We start from the raw sequence: 12,497 nt of genomic DNA on the forward strand, positions 1-12,497 counted from the left end.
GTGTATATATTTAGCACATTTTAACATTATTATATGCTTACCTTTAACCTTTGTGCTGTTTGGGTCTGTGGGACCCGTTTTCAGTGTTTACTAAAAGAACGTGTATGCAATTTAAAGTGGACCTATCATGCTATATTTGAATAATATAGTGTAGGACCATACCTATATAAGGCATATTTATACTTTTTTTTTTTCAAAATACCAAACAGATCATGCATTTTAGCCATGCCTCATTTTGCTCAATTTGAAAAATGTTAGCTCTGTTTTTGCAAGGGTTGATTTTGTGAGCAACAGCACCATCTAGAGGCCTGGCATATGTACTACAGCGTCTCCAGCGCTTTCGAACGGCAATGCCGTGGTTGTCTCCTCCTGATTGGTGGAGTTGGCCAGATAGCCGGAGCGCCAGTTTCCTGACGTCAGGACAGTGTTCAGATCTGGATCAGTTTTTATCAGATCCGTTGCAGCCCCTTTTTTAGAGATTTGGGTATGGAGGAAAATAGAGAGGGTTGTGTTTTCTGACACTTGGTGAGTTCCCTGGAACACCGGGGACACATATTCATGTATAAAAGACGTACAAAAGTGCATTTTGCATGATAGGTCCCCTTTAAGTAAACACATCACAAATATATCATGGAAAATGGCTGTTTTTGTGGAGGACAGACTCCAGTATAATGTAAGCATAAGAGGAGGGTACATTCAATTCACATGGATTATATCGCAGTGTCAAATTCAGAATCTGACTCTGACTCGGTCACAGGGGCACCTGCACGCCAGAATGTTTGGGGCAAAAGGTTGGCGTAGGTGTGGCGCCCCATAGGATCTTGGAGTGGGATAGCAGCGTACTGAACGAAAGCTGAGGATATCATGCTGGAGACACATTTCTTCAGTAGGGGGATAATAAAACATGTGCAACAGATTAGTAGGCCGAAAAAGATGATCACTGGCGTAACTATTGTAGCCAGCCATGCTTCCCACCCACCCGATGTAAGCCAGGACCACCAGTCCCAGCCACTCGCAGTGGATATGTCTTCATCTTTCATGTTGGCCAACAGGTTGTTAAGGTGTAGCACGGTGTCGGTAATGTTTTTGCTGGTGTCGGGAACGTAAGTGCAGCAGGAGTCACCAATAACATGACACAGGCCACCCTTTGAGGCGAACACAAGATCAAGAGCGTATTGGTGTTGCATGAGCATGTTCCTAGAGGCTATAATGTACGGGGTCAATGCCTGGAAACCTTGCGTCGTCTCGTAAGTGAGGTTTTCTAGACTAACGTGTAGGCTATCTATGTTATGGGCATTGTTTACTGTGCCCCATCATGTATGTGCATGATTTAAAAAGTGTGGACTGTATGTACCTGTATAAAAACGCATGTGTGTACGACAGAGTGGAAACTGAATATCCCCCTCGGGGGATTTTTCCATCTTCTTCTTCTTCTTCTTCTATATGTGGTATATGTTTACCCTTTTTCAAACATATATCCTGCTAACGGAGTACCTTGCTGCCAAACCAAATTATGTTGTGTTTAACATACAATGATAAGCATCTTGTCTTTATCATCACTTGTGGTTTTAAAGCTGTTCCATTAACATTTTTTGAATTCATTATTGAAAGACAAACAATCAGTAAATGCTGTAGTATTTTGTGTTGTTTTCCATGCTTTTCTTCTCATTCCCAAACTGTCAGCACTTTGCCCTTTCCTCGCTATTATCATGGGCAAACAGTGACTAGGGCTCCTTTCATCAGTGAAGCAATAAAGACTGAACAATGAACACAAAACAAACAGACACACCCACAGAGAAGGAGGCAGGACACTACTTCAAACTGAAATGCAATATATTTGCATATATGAGCTTGAGTGCCACAGTAAATTGTCTTGGGGTTAGTGTTGGTAACAGCTATAAAGCAGATAAATTTTTCCAGACAGTAACTGGACACATAACCAATGTGATCAAGTGGTGTCAGTACTGACCTTGAAAATAACATTCAATATTACAAAATGGCTAGCAGCTAGCATAAAAAGCCTGCTATATTTCCTTATGACCCACCTGTAGTAGCTGCTGTTTGAGCTTCTGTATCTCGGACAGGTTGAGTTCACTGAACAGGTCCGGCACCGGGTGCAGGCCTTCTCCTTTCCAGCCCGGTCTGTACTCTCCCGTTCATTTTAGCCAATCCGGTGCCTGCGTGAACATGACCGTTGCGACTATTGCTGTCCTCGTTGTTGCCGTTAGCAGCACCGTTGGTGATGTTGGTCTCCTCAGAGAACTTGAGACCCTCAACGCCAGTGACGGTGAGGGCCAGGTGGGCCCCTGCTCCGTATACACTGTCACTCAGGCTGAGGTGGTGGGCCAGCTCCTTCCTCAGATTGTTCTTCTGCTCACGCTCACTCTTTAGGGCATCTAAGGCCTCCTCCAACTGACCCTGAGAAATGTCTTTCAGACGTAGTGCGTCTTCCAGCTGACTGTTGAGGAGGACAGTCTCCTCCTCGAGGACTTTGATCCCATGTTTCAGTCCTTCATACTCCACCTGAGGAGCAGCGGAGAGGACGGACAGGAACAGGAAAAGAAAGAGTAGAAAACATGTCATTTAATTAGTTAATTATGCTTTAAAACACAAGTATACTCTTTGTTAAGGATTGGATGGCCCTGTCCTAGGTCACTCTAGAGGAGACAATAGGTGTGAGTAAAACAAAAAAAGGTTAACATTAAGCACACTTTTGACACTATTCTTAACATATAAAACAGTTTTTACACGATGTGATTTTGACAAAACACTTCTGCAAGTTGTTATAAATGCAGATTTTGTGCAATAAGTATAGTTAAAAACATGCTACGGTAATGTGGTCAATTATAGATGATAAAGTCATTTGGATTTGATAATAAAGTAGGAAAAGACTTTCATTTCAGTTAAAAAGTGACGTAACCTTTACAGTTAGTTCAGCAAAATCTAAGTATAACATAATTTGAGAGATATAAAGTTGATATATGATCTCAATCTAGCTCAGCACAGGTATATAATATTGTCTAAAGGCAATACAGACACTGTAGAACACTTTAGAGAATACTGCAGCTCCTTAAAGTGGACCTATCATGCTATATTTGAATAATATATTGTAGGGCCATACCTATATAAAACATGTCTGTGAAGTTTTATTTTCAAAATACCAAACAGATCATGCATTTTAGCCATGCCTCATTTCGCTCTATTTGTTCTTTTTTAGCCCTGTTTTTGCAAGGGCTGATTCTGTGAGAAGTCTTCTTCGCTGCAGCATGACTAGGCTGTTCAATGGGGCTGATGTGTTGTGTAGATTCTGCCAGAAGGAAAATCACGGTCAAACTCCTTATGAAGCGGTGAGCTGCCGCTCCACATTGCTTTTCTTCCTGACTGCAGCGCTGGTCCGCAAATCAAGCAAGAACGTGATTGGTCGATATTCATTGTGGGGGTGGGGGGAGGAGGGGTGTTAGATAGATATAGAGTTGTAGTAAGTAGATAGAGTTCGCTATGATTGAGGTTTTGTTTATGCATAGGGTAGATTCTTTTAATTACATTTCCTTTTTTGTTTTGTATATTTTTTACATTTTGGATTTGCTTGGCGAGCTATTTTTAGAACATGCCCCGCAGGCGACTAAGTGCCCGCGGGCACCGTGTTGGCTACCCCTGCACTACACCATAAACCACAGCAGGTGGTTTGTGAACCCCCAGACTGGCAGTCATACCCAACATAATGAAAGAGCTAGGTCGACCGTCAAAGGACATGCCCGTAGACTGAGAGGAAACCGTACAGAGAGTTTGTTGGAGGAACACCTCAAGGTTCTTGAATGGTCATCTTGGCTTGGCTCTGCTCACCCTGATGGACTGCTTGGACGCTTGTTCAAGGATATACACAAAGCCTTTCCAGTCTGAGTACCATTATGTCTTACCAAGTCTTTCATTTATGTCTGAGAAAAGCTTTTATTTTTTAAATATGTGTATCAGTCATACTAAACAGTCATTACTATGAGTCCTAATTTTCTTCATGTGTGAATAAAATGTTTTGCTTGGCTCTTTTGCATCTTACTTTGCATTTCATGTGAAAAATGTGTATTAGGTCAGCGTGAATGTTATAACTCATTCACAAATGGACATGTGTATTAAACTTAAAAACGACGCACCCTTTCAGTAGTTATAAATGTTAGTGACTCATCAACAGATGGTGATGTGTTTCACACTTTACAATAAGGCTCCCTTTTACCAATTATAAATGGTTGTGTAACTCATTAATAAATGGGAATGTGTTTTACACTTTACAATAAGGCTCCCTTTTGTCAGTTATAAATGTTAGTAACTCATTCATAAATGGTCATAAGAGATGCCAAGAAACATCAAGATGGAAGGGGGGGAATCAACTCAGTGAACAACAGATACCAAGGATGCTGGCTGATGAAGAAGAAGAAGTAAGTTAGGTAGCCAATATAAGGCTTAGCAGTACAGATAAATGTGGGCTCTCTATTTGGCAAGCAACCGGTCACAGTTGCCCTGTTTATCTCATGTCTTATAAAAGCTTATTAATGATTTAAGTGTTCACAACCTAATTAATAATTGAATTACAAACTATTCGTAAACCCTTTATAAGGGTAGTCTTATTGTAAAGTGGTACCGTACCTTCTTGTACAGATCGGTAAGTCTGAAGTAGAAGAGTCGACAGGAGAGACATCCGAAGCGCAGGTAGGGGCTGAGGCCTGTGGGACTGGCCAGCAGGGAGTTGGCGTTCATACGCAGACGCTCAAAGTTGGCCACCCATGCCTGAAAAAAGATGGTCAGTCAGCTTTAAAGGACACCTATCATGCTATATTTAAATGATATATTGTAGGGCCATACCTATATAAGGTATATTTATACGTTTCTGTTTTCAAAATACCAAACAGATCATGCATTTTAGCCATGCCTCATTTCGCTCTATGTGCTGTTTGCTGTCTACGGGGCTGATTTTGTGAGCTGCAGCTGACCACGCCCCCCTGCAGGAGAGGGAAGCCGTGCTCTGATCAAGTCAAGAGGGGGAGAAAAAAAGATCTCCGTCCTCCGTGTTTTATTTATATATACAGTCTATGGTTTTATTATATTATTATAGGCCTATAGAGTCGTTATTAATTTGTTTTAAAGCTCAATAAATAACAAAGAAGACCTTTGACCGGCACTTTTCTAATTTTGTCCGGAAGATTTAAACTTTAACGGACATCTTGACCGGCGAAAGAAACTGAAACTCTGCCGCACGGTCCCCTCGTTCCTTGGAAGAGGCGGAGAGGTGGGTGTTTGTCATCTGCTGGTGGACTAACCGGAGAGAATTACAGTGCTTGCCTCGACGGGGAGGGATTGCATTGAATTAAAGCAGCGGGAGCAAACGCTTGCCTCGGGGAGGGAGAAAAAAAGCCACAGTGGAGAATAAACAGAAGGGTAACCATGGTAACTATGGGCGGGAAGTCTTCTTCGCTGCTTTTGTGGCAGACTACAGCGCCACTTACAGGCCTGGCATATGTACTATGGCCAGGCATTTTTCTGTCCTAAAGGATCATAGAACTGAATGAGGGTCAGCCTCCCCTCACCTACAAGCGCCTCCAGGCCCTCATTAGCCGTATGGATGCGCTTTCGAGCGGCAATGGCCGGCCGTGGCCCAACCCCACATTCCCCTGATAAGCAAGGCAAGGCAAGGCAAGGCAAGGCAAGTTTATTTATATAGCACCTTTCAACACAAGGCAATTCAAAGTGCTTTACAAAAATGGAAGACATTAAGAAAATGGCATTTAAAATCAGTCATTAAAAAGAAAAGATAATAAAATAAACATTAAAAGAAAAAAGACATGGATAAAAGTTACAGTGCAGTTTAAGATATGAATATATCAATTAAAAGCAGCGGCAAAAAGAAAAGTCTTCAGCCTGGATTTAAAAGTAGTAAGAGTTGCAGCGGACCTGCAGGTTTCTGGGAGTTTGTTCCAGATATTTGGAGCATAATAACTGAATGCTGCTTCTCCATGTTTAGTTCTGACTCTGGGGACAGAAAGCTGACCAGTCCCTGAAGACCTGAGAGTTCTGGATGGTTCATAATTTAGCAGTAGGTCAGACATGTATTTTGGGCCTAAACCATTCAAAGCTTTACAAACCAGCAACAATATTTTTGAAATCAATTCTTTGACACACAGGAAGCCAGTGTAAAGACTTCAGAACAGGAGTGGTGTGATCCACTTTCTTAATGTTAGTGAGGACTCGAGCAGCGGCGTTCTGAATTAGCTGCAGCTTTCTAATCGATTTTTTAGTGAGACCTGTAAAGACACCATTACAGTAGTCGAGTCGACTGAAGATAAAAGCATGGACAAGTTTTTCCAAATCCTGCTGTGACATTAGTCTTTTAATCCTAGATATGTTCTTTAGGTGATAGTAGGCTGATTTAGTAACTGTTTTAATGTGACTGTTGAAACTCAGGTCAGAGTCCATGACTACACCTAGATTTCTGGCTTTATCTGTTGTTTTGAACATTGCAGACTGAAGCTCAGCGCTAACTTTTATACGTTCTGCCTTGGCTCCAAAAACCATTACCTCAGTTTTATCTTTGTTTAATTGGAGAAAGTTCTGACACATCCAGTCATTGATTTGTTCAATGCACTTACTCAGTGTTTGAATTGGAGCATAATCTCCTGGTGAAATTGTTACGTAAATTTGTGTGTCATCCGCATAGCTATGGTAACTTATTTTGTTTTTTTCATTATCTGAGCCAGTGGTAGCATGTAGATGTTAAAGAGAAGAGGAGAGTGGAGAGTTGGCCCAATAGCCGTAGCGCCACTTCTGTGACGTCATTGAAGTGTTCAAATCTGGATCAGTCTGTATCAGATCCATTGCAGCCCCTTTTTTAGAGATTTGGGTATGGAGGAAAATAGAGAGGGTTGTGTTTTCTGACACTTGGTGAGTTCCCTGGAACACCGGGGACACATATTCGTGTATAAAAGACGTACAAAAGTGCATTTTGCATGATAGGTCCCCTTTAAATCAAATGTATTGTTCAGCCTTCATCTTTGTTAGCTGCCCTCTAAACCTATATAATGGGAAATCTATTAACACTGCCATCCAATAAAGCCTTTTATAACCAAACACCAAACATTTATAACATCTGCCATTTTCCTACACTAAAAATACTTAACTCAAGTCTTTTTTAAATGTCCTAAAACTATTTGTTATTATCTTGGTTGAAGTTGTGAATACAAACAGTGGAGTACTACATGTCACTGTTTATATAGCAGTGGGCAGCATTCACCACCATATCAGAGTTGCATGTGTTCTATATCAATCTACATTTCCAACACTTTCTGCTTTGATTTTTGGAACAAAATGTCCAGTGACATGGGAACACCTTAGTCCTGTGCTGACTTGTGCATATTTCAAAAAGCAGGGAAATTTATTTCCAAAGTTTCACAATATATCGTAAAATATTACACAAGTTGTTATTCAGATATAATGTAGTAAAAAGTCTTGTTACCTTCCTCTCCAGGTGGCGCTCCAGCCTCATGAGGGCTTCAGTTTCTCCACCTGGCCACACTGCTGTGGGCAAGCCCTCTGTCTCAAAACCTGAAGAATTAGAATAAATGTATATATTTAAAAACTGTTGGAATTTTGTGACTGTGATACTGTATGGGATAACATAATGTACACCACAATTAAAGTAGTCTTGCTCACAAAAAACCTACTAAAAATAAAAAACAACTTACCAAGCTCTTCTAGGGAGGGCACCCCGAACTTGTCATCATGGTCGTCGCTGATGGGTGTGGCACATTTCTTAATAACCTCTGACGTGATGGTCTCTGCCGGCAGCTCCACAGCATCCATACGGCTAATGAGGGCCTGGAGGCGCTTGTAGGTGAGGGGAGGCTGACCCTCATTCAGTTCTATGATCCTTTAGGACAGAAAAATGAAGAAGGAAATCAATACAAATCTCCACACAGATTGTTTCAAAAATGCTCATTGAAATAGAACATTTGATTGATTGAATACTGTATGTTGACTCACTTGTCCAGATTGTACAGGGTGTGAGCGGTCCGCACCATCACCTCTACCCCGGCTGCCCTGGCTAGTTTTTGGATGGCAGCATCACGTTCCTTGCCAAATGGCTCAGTCATACTCATAAGATAAACGGTTAATCTGCCATTCCTGAGAAACTAAATCATACACACGAATAAATACATAATGTACATGTTTTTTTATGTAAGTATGTAAAAGGTGAAATGACAGAGTGACAATGACGATTTTTTTTGGTAAATCTGATTTGTCTATGCGTTTACAGATTTTTCTCCGCGTTCACAAATCTCATTATAGTTGCTCATCCAACACAGCTATGGAAATCTGTTAACAATGATTAGTAGGTTCCAGTTAATTTGGTCAAAAAGCTAAGTATATAAGAATAAATCCTCTACTTTGTTCCATCGCGCATACCTTAAAAATCTTTGGGAAGACATCTGTGGGCTGGCCTCTGATGACAAAAAAAGGGAGTTGATTTTTCGCAGGCTTGCATCCAAGTCCTCTAAGCACTGCAACAAAAACCTTTTTTTTTTTAATTAAGTAAATAGCCCAAATGATTATTTCTCTTAATTGTGGAGTTGGGATTCATTCAGTAGCTTTGTGTAATGCATTCGTATAGCTCCACAGATGGCTAATGTAAGCTATCTACAACAGATGGTTAGCCAAATCAATTTAAATTGCTGCGGATGCTAGGCAAAAGTCTGCGGGAGCTCTAACTTAAATTGTTCTCAGGTATACGCTTAATGTTTTAGTTTTCTTTGTAACTCAAAACAGAGTTAAACAAATATCTTCATTTGATTTCCGCAAAGCGGATGAAACCCACCATTACACTGGACAAACTTCACTGGCCTTTTATTTGCCACATTATTAATATTGGACGTATCATTGTTCTATCAATGGCCCAATGTCTTTGCATTGATTTAGCAGAGTTTTCATAGGAATTGTTTCATATAACACCAGGGATTTGTCCAAACATCTGCCTTTTTTTTTTTTTTTTATTGGTCCCTGAAGGCTTAAAGTTTGGAGTGAGAAAAACAAAAATGGCAAAACAATAAGACTTTATTCTCTCACACAAAAATGTTAGGATGATGTGCAAGTGTCCTTGACAGGCTAAAGCATTGGATGAGAATGTAAAATGATCTCCAACATTTGTTTTATGTTGGAGATCTATATCAATAGTATGCACATAGTAAGTTTGCAGCAAACTATAGAGGGGTGAAATGGGGTCTCTGGTGAGTGTCTGTTAGATGTGGGTCAACAAAGTGTGATTATGTAATGACCATTACAACACACTGACCCACTTTGTCATACGTCCATTCAGGGCTGAGCAGCTGAGTGAAAATGTATCGTCATCCTGAACAGGCACACTGACATCATCTCAGGTGAACGTCAAACATATTTAAAAATAATAACAGGTTTGAAATACTTGGCAAAGGAGTGCTGATGGGGGTAGTCAGTTGTAATCTACAGCCTCACCACTAGAAGCCATTAAATCCTACAAACTGCTTCCTTAACTGTGGTGCATATGAGGCCAATGATAACGTGTGAGGTTTAAATATCAGCAGAGAAAGGATTCAGTGAAAATGTCACACTTTTTTAAATATTCACTCTATTTTAATATTATTCCTCTTATTATACACATGCGTTTCAAATATATATTTGAGCAAATAGAGTAGCTCCTTTTCTGCAAGTTACTAATGGGTAGCTAACTATTATGCTAAGGAAAATATTCAAAAGAAACAGTTAAAGAAAACAAAGGAAGATGCCATGATTTAGCATGCATCCTTGATGTTAATTATTGTAATAATAAAGAACAGGGGACAACTAAACCTGCTGTAAACAAAATATAAATGCTAGAACGACTATTAAGAAAACACACACTCCATAACATTCTGTATTATTTTACTTTTAAAAGGAACTCTTAAGTGATATAAATGTACATTTATCAAAGAAAAAAGGAATATAGTTCGATTTTTACCTAGGATGATTTGAAAATGGCCTAGGTTGTCATCACTAATGAATCAGATTGCACCACAGTTGCAGACCACATATTGTATAAATGGGGTATGAACTGTTGCCAGTTTTTCTTGTGATACCACCCCCATGCCACAGCTGAGCAGTTAATAAAAAGCCTGTTAGGTCTGTTATAATTGAGAAGAGGCCAAACTGATTGCAAGAAAATGTAATGTCACAAGGCCCATTAGAAACCATTGCTGCTTTTTTTGAAAACTTGCTTGAAAGTTGTTTGTAACTCAGGGGGAGTGGCAGAGTTTAGATGGCAACATCTTTGTACACACTTGGCGAATAACAGGCTATATCCAAAGCATTTAACAACACACTTTAAAGAGATATTGATTGGTTCTGGCATTTTGTTGTGCTGTTCAAATGATAAACATATAATTATATCCCAGTTAGTGGATTTAGATTTGGTTTAAGTGTGACATAATAATTACTGATAACAAAATTGGTACTTAACTACTGCAATAATGGGTTGAGGATGAGCTGAATTATGAAAACACAGTGAAATGTAAGCATAGTAGTGTTCACAATTCCCTACATATTAAAAAGCTTTTGGAAGCAAACACAGAGTTACAGGTGTCGAATTTGAGTAATCAAGAGTTATTATTTCAACAAATAAGTTCTACATGAATTAACAATTAAGGGGTATAACTGATTTAAAGTGTGTATGTGACATATTTCACTTCAGTTAGACATTTAATTATAAGATTTTTGAAAGGGATGTACAAAAATGCTATGTAGAATTGAACTAAAGTTGTACATTTGGACAAACAGGGAGGTCAGTGTAGGGAAGATATCATAGTGTATGTGTATAATTAGGGTCCACTAAATGTTGGGTTGAGGTGCAGTCCTCTTAAACCCTCCCCCATGGCTCCACCCACTAATGTATAACTTCCGACTTCCGGTCCCACTCTTACCTCCACCTGTTGATGCCCACATTGGAGGACCCTGCAAACCAGGGGTCCAGGTCAGGATGTAAACGCAGCGCAGGGTGTCCGCATCCCGGATTGAGTCCCTTAGAGACGGGTTGTCGTGCAGCCGCAGCCCCTTCCTGAACCAGTGGATGGTGTTGACCACCATGTTGCCTGCCTTCTCTTATTTTTTGTTGGAAAGAGGGGAGGGGTTTTTCAATTACAAGTAGACGCCCTGTTACGTTGTTTTCTTAGCGAAAGTGTCAATTTACATCCGAGGGTGAAGACGCTTTGGCCAGTAGTTTCGGAGAGTCTGAGTTACTAGGCTTGTTTGAGATGAGCTGCGGCTCGCCTCGAAAGTAGACGAGAATAGCCGATTGCAGCCGGGGGAGGTCTCAAAAAGCTCGCCTGAAGTCGGACAGCTCGGGTTGCGGTCGAATAGTCCAAAAATCAGCTCCTAAATTCTAACCCTATCGTCTATTCGTTACAGTGTTAATTTTGGCAGCTGTTTTTGATTTAGTCTTAGTCTTTAGACGAAAATGGTTATTAGTTTTAGTCACATTTTAGTCATTTCTATCCTTCATAGTTTTAGTCTAGTTTTAGTCGACGAAAACTCCAAACGTTTTAGTCTAGTTTTAGTCGACGAAAAAATACATTTTAGTCAACTTTTAGTCAAAATGTTTTCTCTCTTTAAACCAATTCAGTTAGGCAAATACAGGTTTCTGACATTGTAATCAAGGTGACAGCATCAAGTGTTGAAATTCGTAAAGCAACATTTCACTCTCTTAACACTTTACTTGTGTAATATCTAGGGATGGGTATCATTAAGGTTTTCTACGGTACTATAGTCTTATCGATACTGCTTATCGATCCGGTACTTTAACGGTATTCTTGTATTTACTTTTTGTTATTTTTTAAAGGAAAAAACTAACAAATTGTTAACCGAATTAATTGCTTTATTTAAATGTGAAATAAATGAAATATATATAATTATGTTAAAATATTGTAGGCTACTGTACTTGAGTAAAATGTTGAGGTACTTGTACTTTACTGGAGTATTTAAATGTTTTGCTACTGTGTACTTCTACTCCACTACAGTTCATAGTTAAATGGTGTACTTCTACTCCACTACATGTATTTAATACCTTTAGTTACTTCACAGATGTGGATGAATGATGTGAAATATAATCAAGTGTTAACTCAGACTTTAGTTCCACCTGGAGTAAATTCACAAGCTACCCTGCAGTATACAAAGTCATTCAAACTAGCTGCACCTTTACCAGCTTTGAGAACACTTTAATGATCAATCATTATAAAACATATCATATATATTATTCTGAAATGGACCAATCTGCACAATGAATACTTTTACTGTCGCTACTTTAACTATATTTTGATGATCATACTTTGCAGGGATGCAAACTCATCAGGTATGAAAAAGGTGACAAGGATCCGAGCCCCCCGACCCCACGGAATATCGGCTTTAAAATGAGGAATAACAGAGGATTTTAGCAGTCAGAACAACTAAAGCAG

At 39.7% G+C, this 12,497-nt stretch overlaps 1 protein-coding gene across 1 annotated transcript; it reads right to left on the reverse strand.

The window, feature by feature from the left end:
- Nucleotides 1-710: 710 nt before the first annotated feature.
- On the reverse strand, nt 711-11,133 carry cry1b (cryptochrome circadian regulator 1b). Its single transcript, XM_034141550.1, is given in 13 exon segments — nt 711-853; nt 980-1,145; nt 2,046-2,133; nt 2,135-2,523; nt 4,639-4,779; nt 7,499-7,587; nt 7,728-7,912; nt 8,026-8,130; nt 8,132-8,166; nt 8,449-8,501; nt 8,504-8,556; nt 10,971-11,020; nt 11,023-11,133. Coding segments are annotated over 13 exon segments (1,608 nt in total).
- Between the last annotated feature and the right edge of the window lie 1,364 nt (nt 11,134-12,497).

The sequence above is a fragment of the Trematomus bernacchii genome, unplaced genomic scaffold (genome assembly GCF_902827165.1).
Source record: "Trematomus bernacchii unplaced genomic scaffold, fTreBer1.1, whole genome shotgun sequence".
In the NCBI taxonomy this organism is placed as follows: domain Eukaryota; kingdom Metazoa; phylum Chordata; class Actinopteri; order Perciformes; family Nototheniidae; genus Trematomus; species Trematomus bernacchii.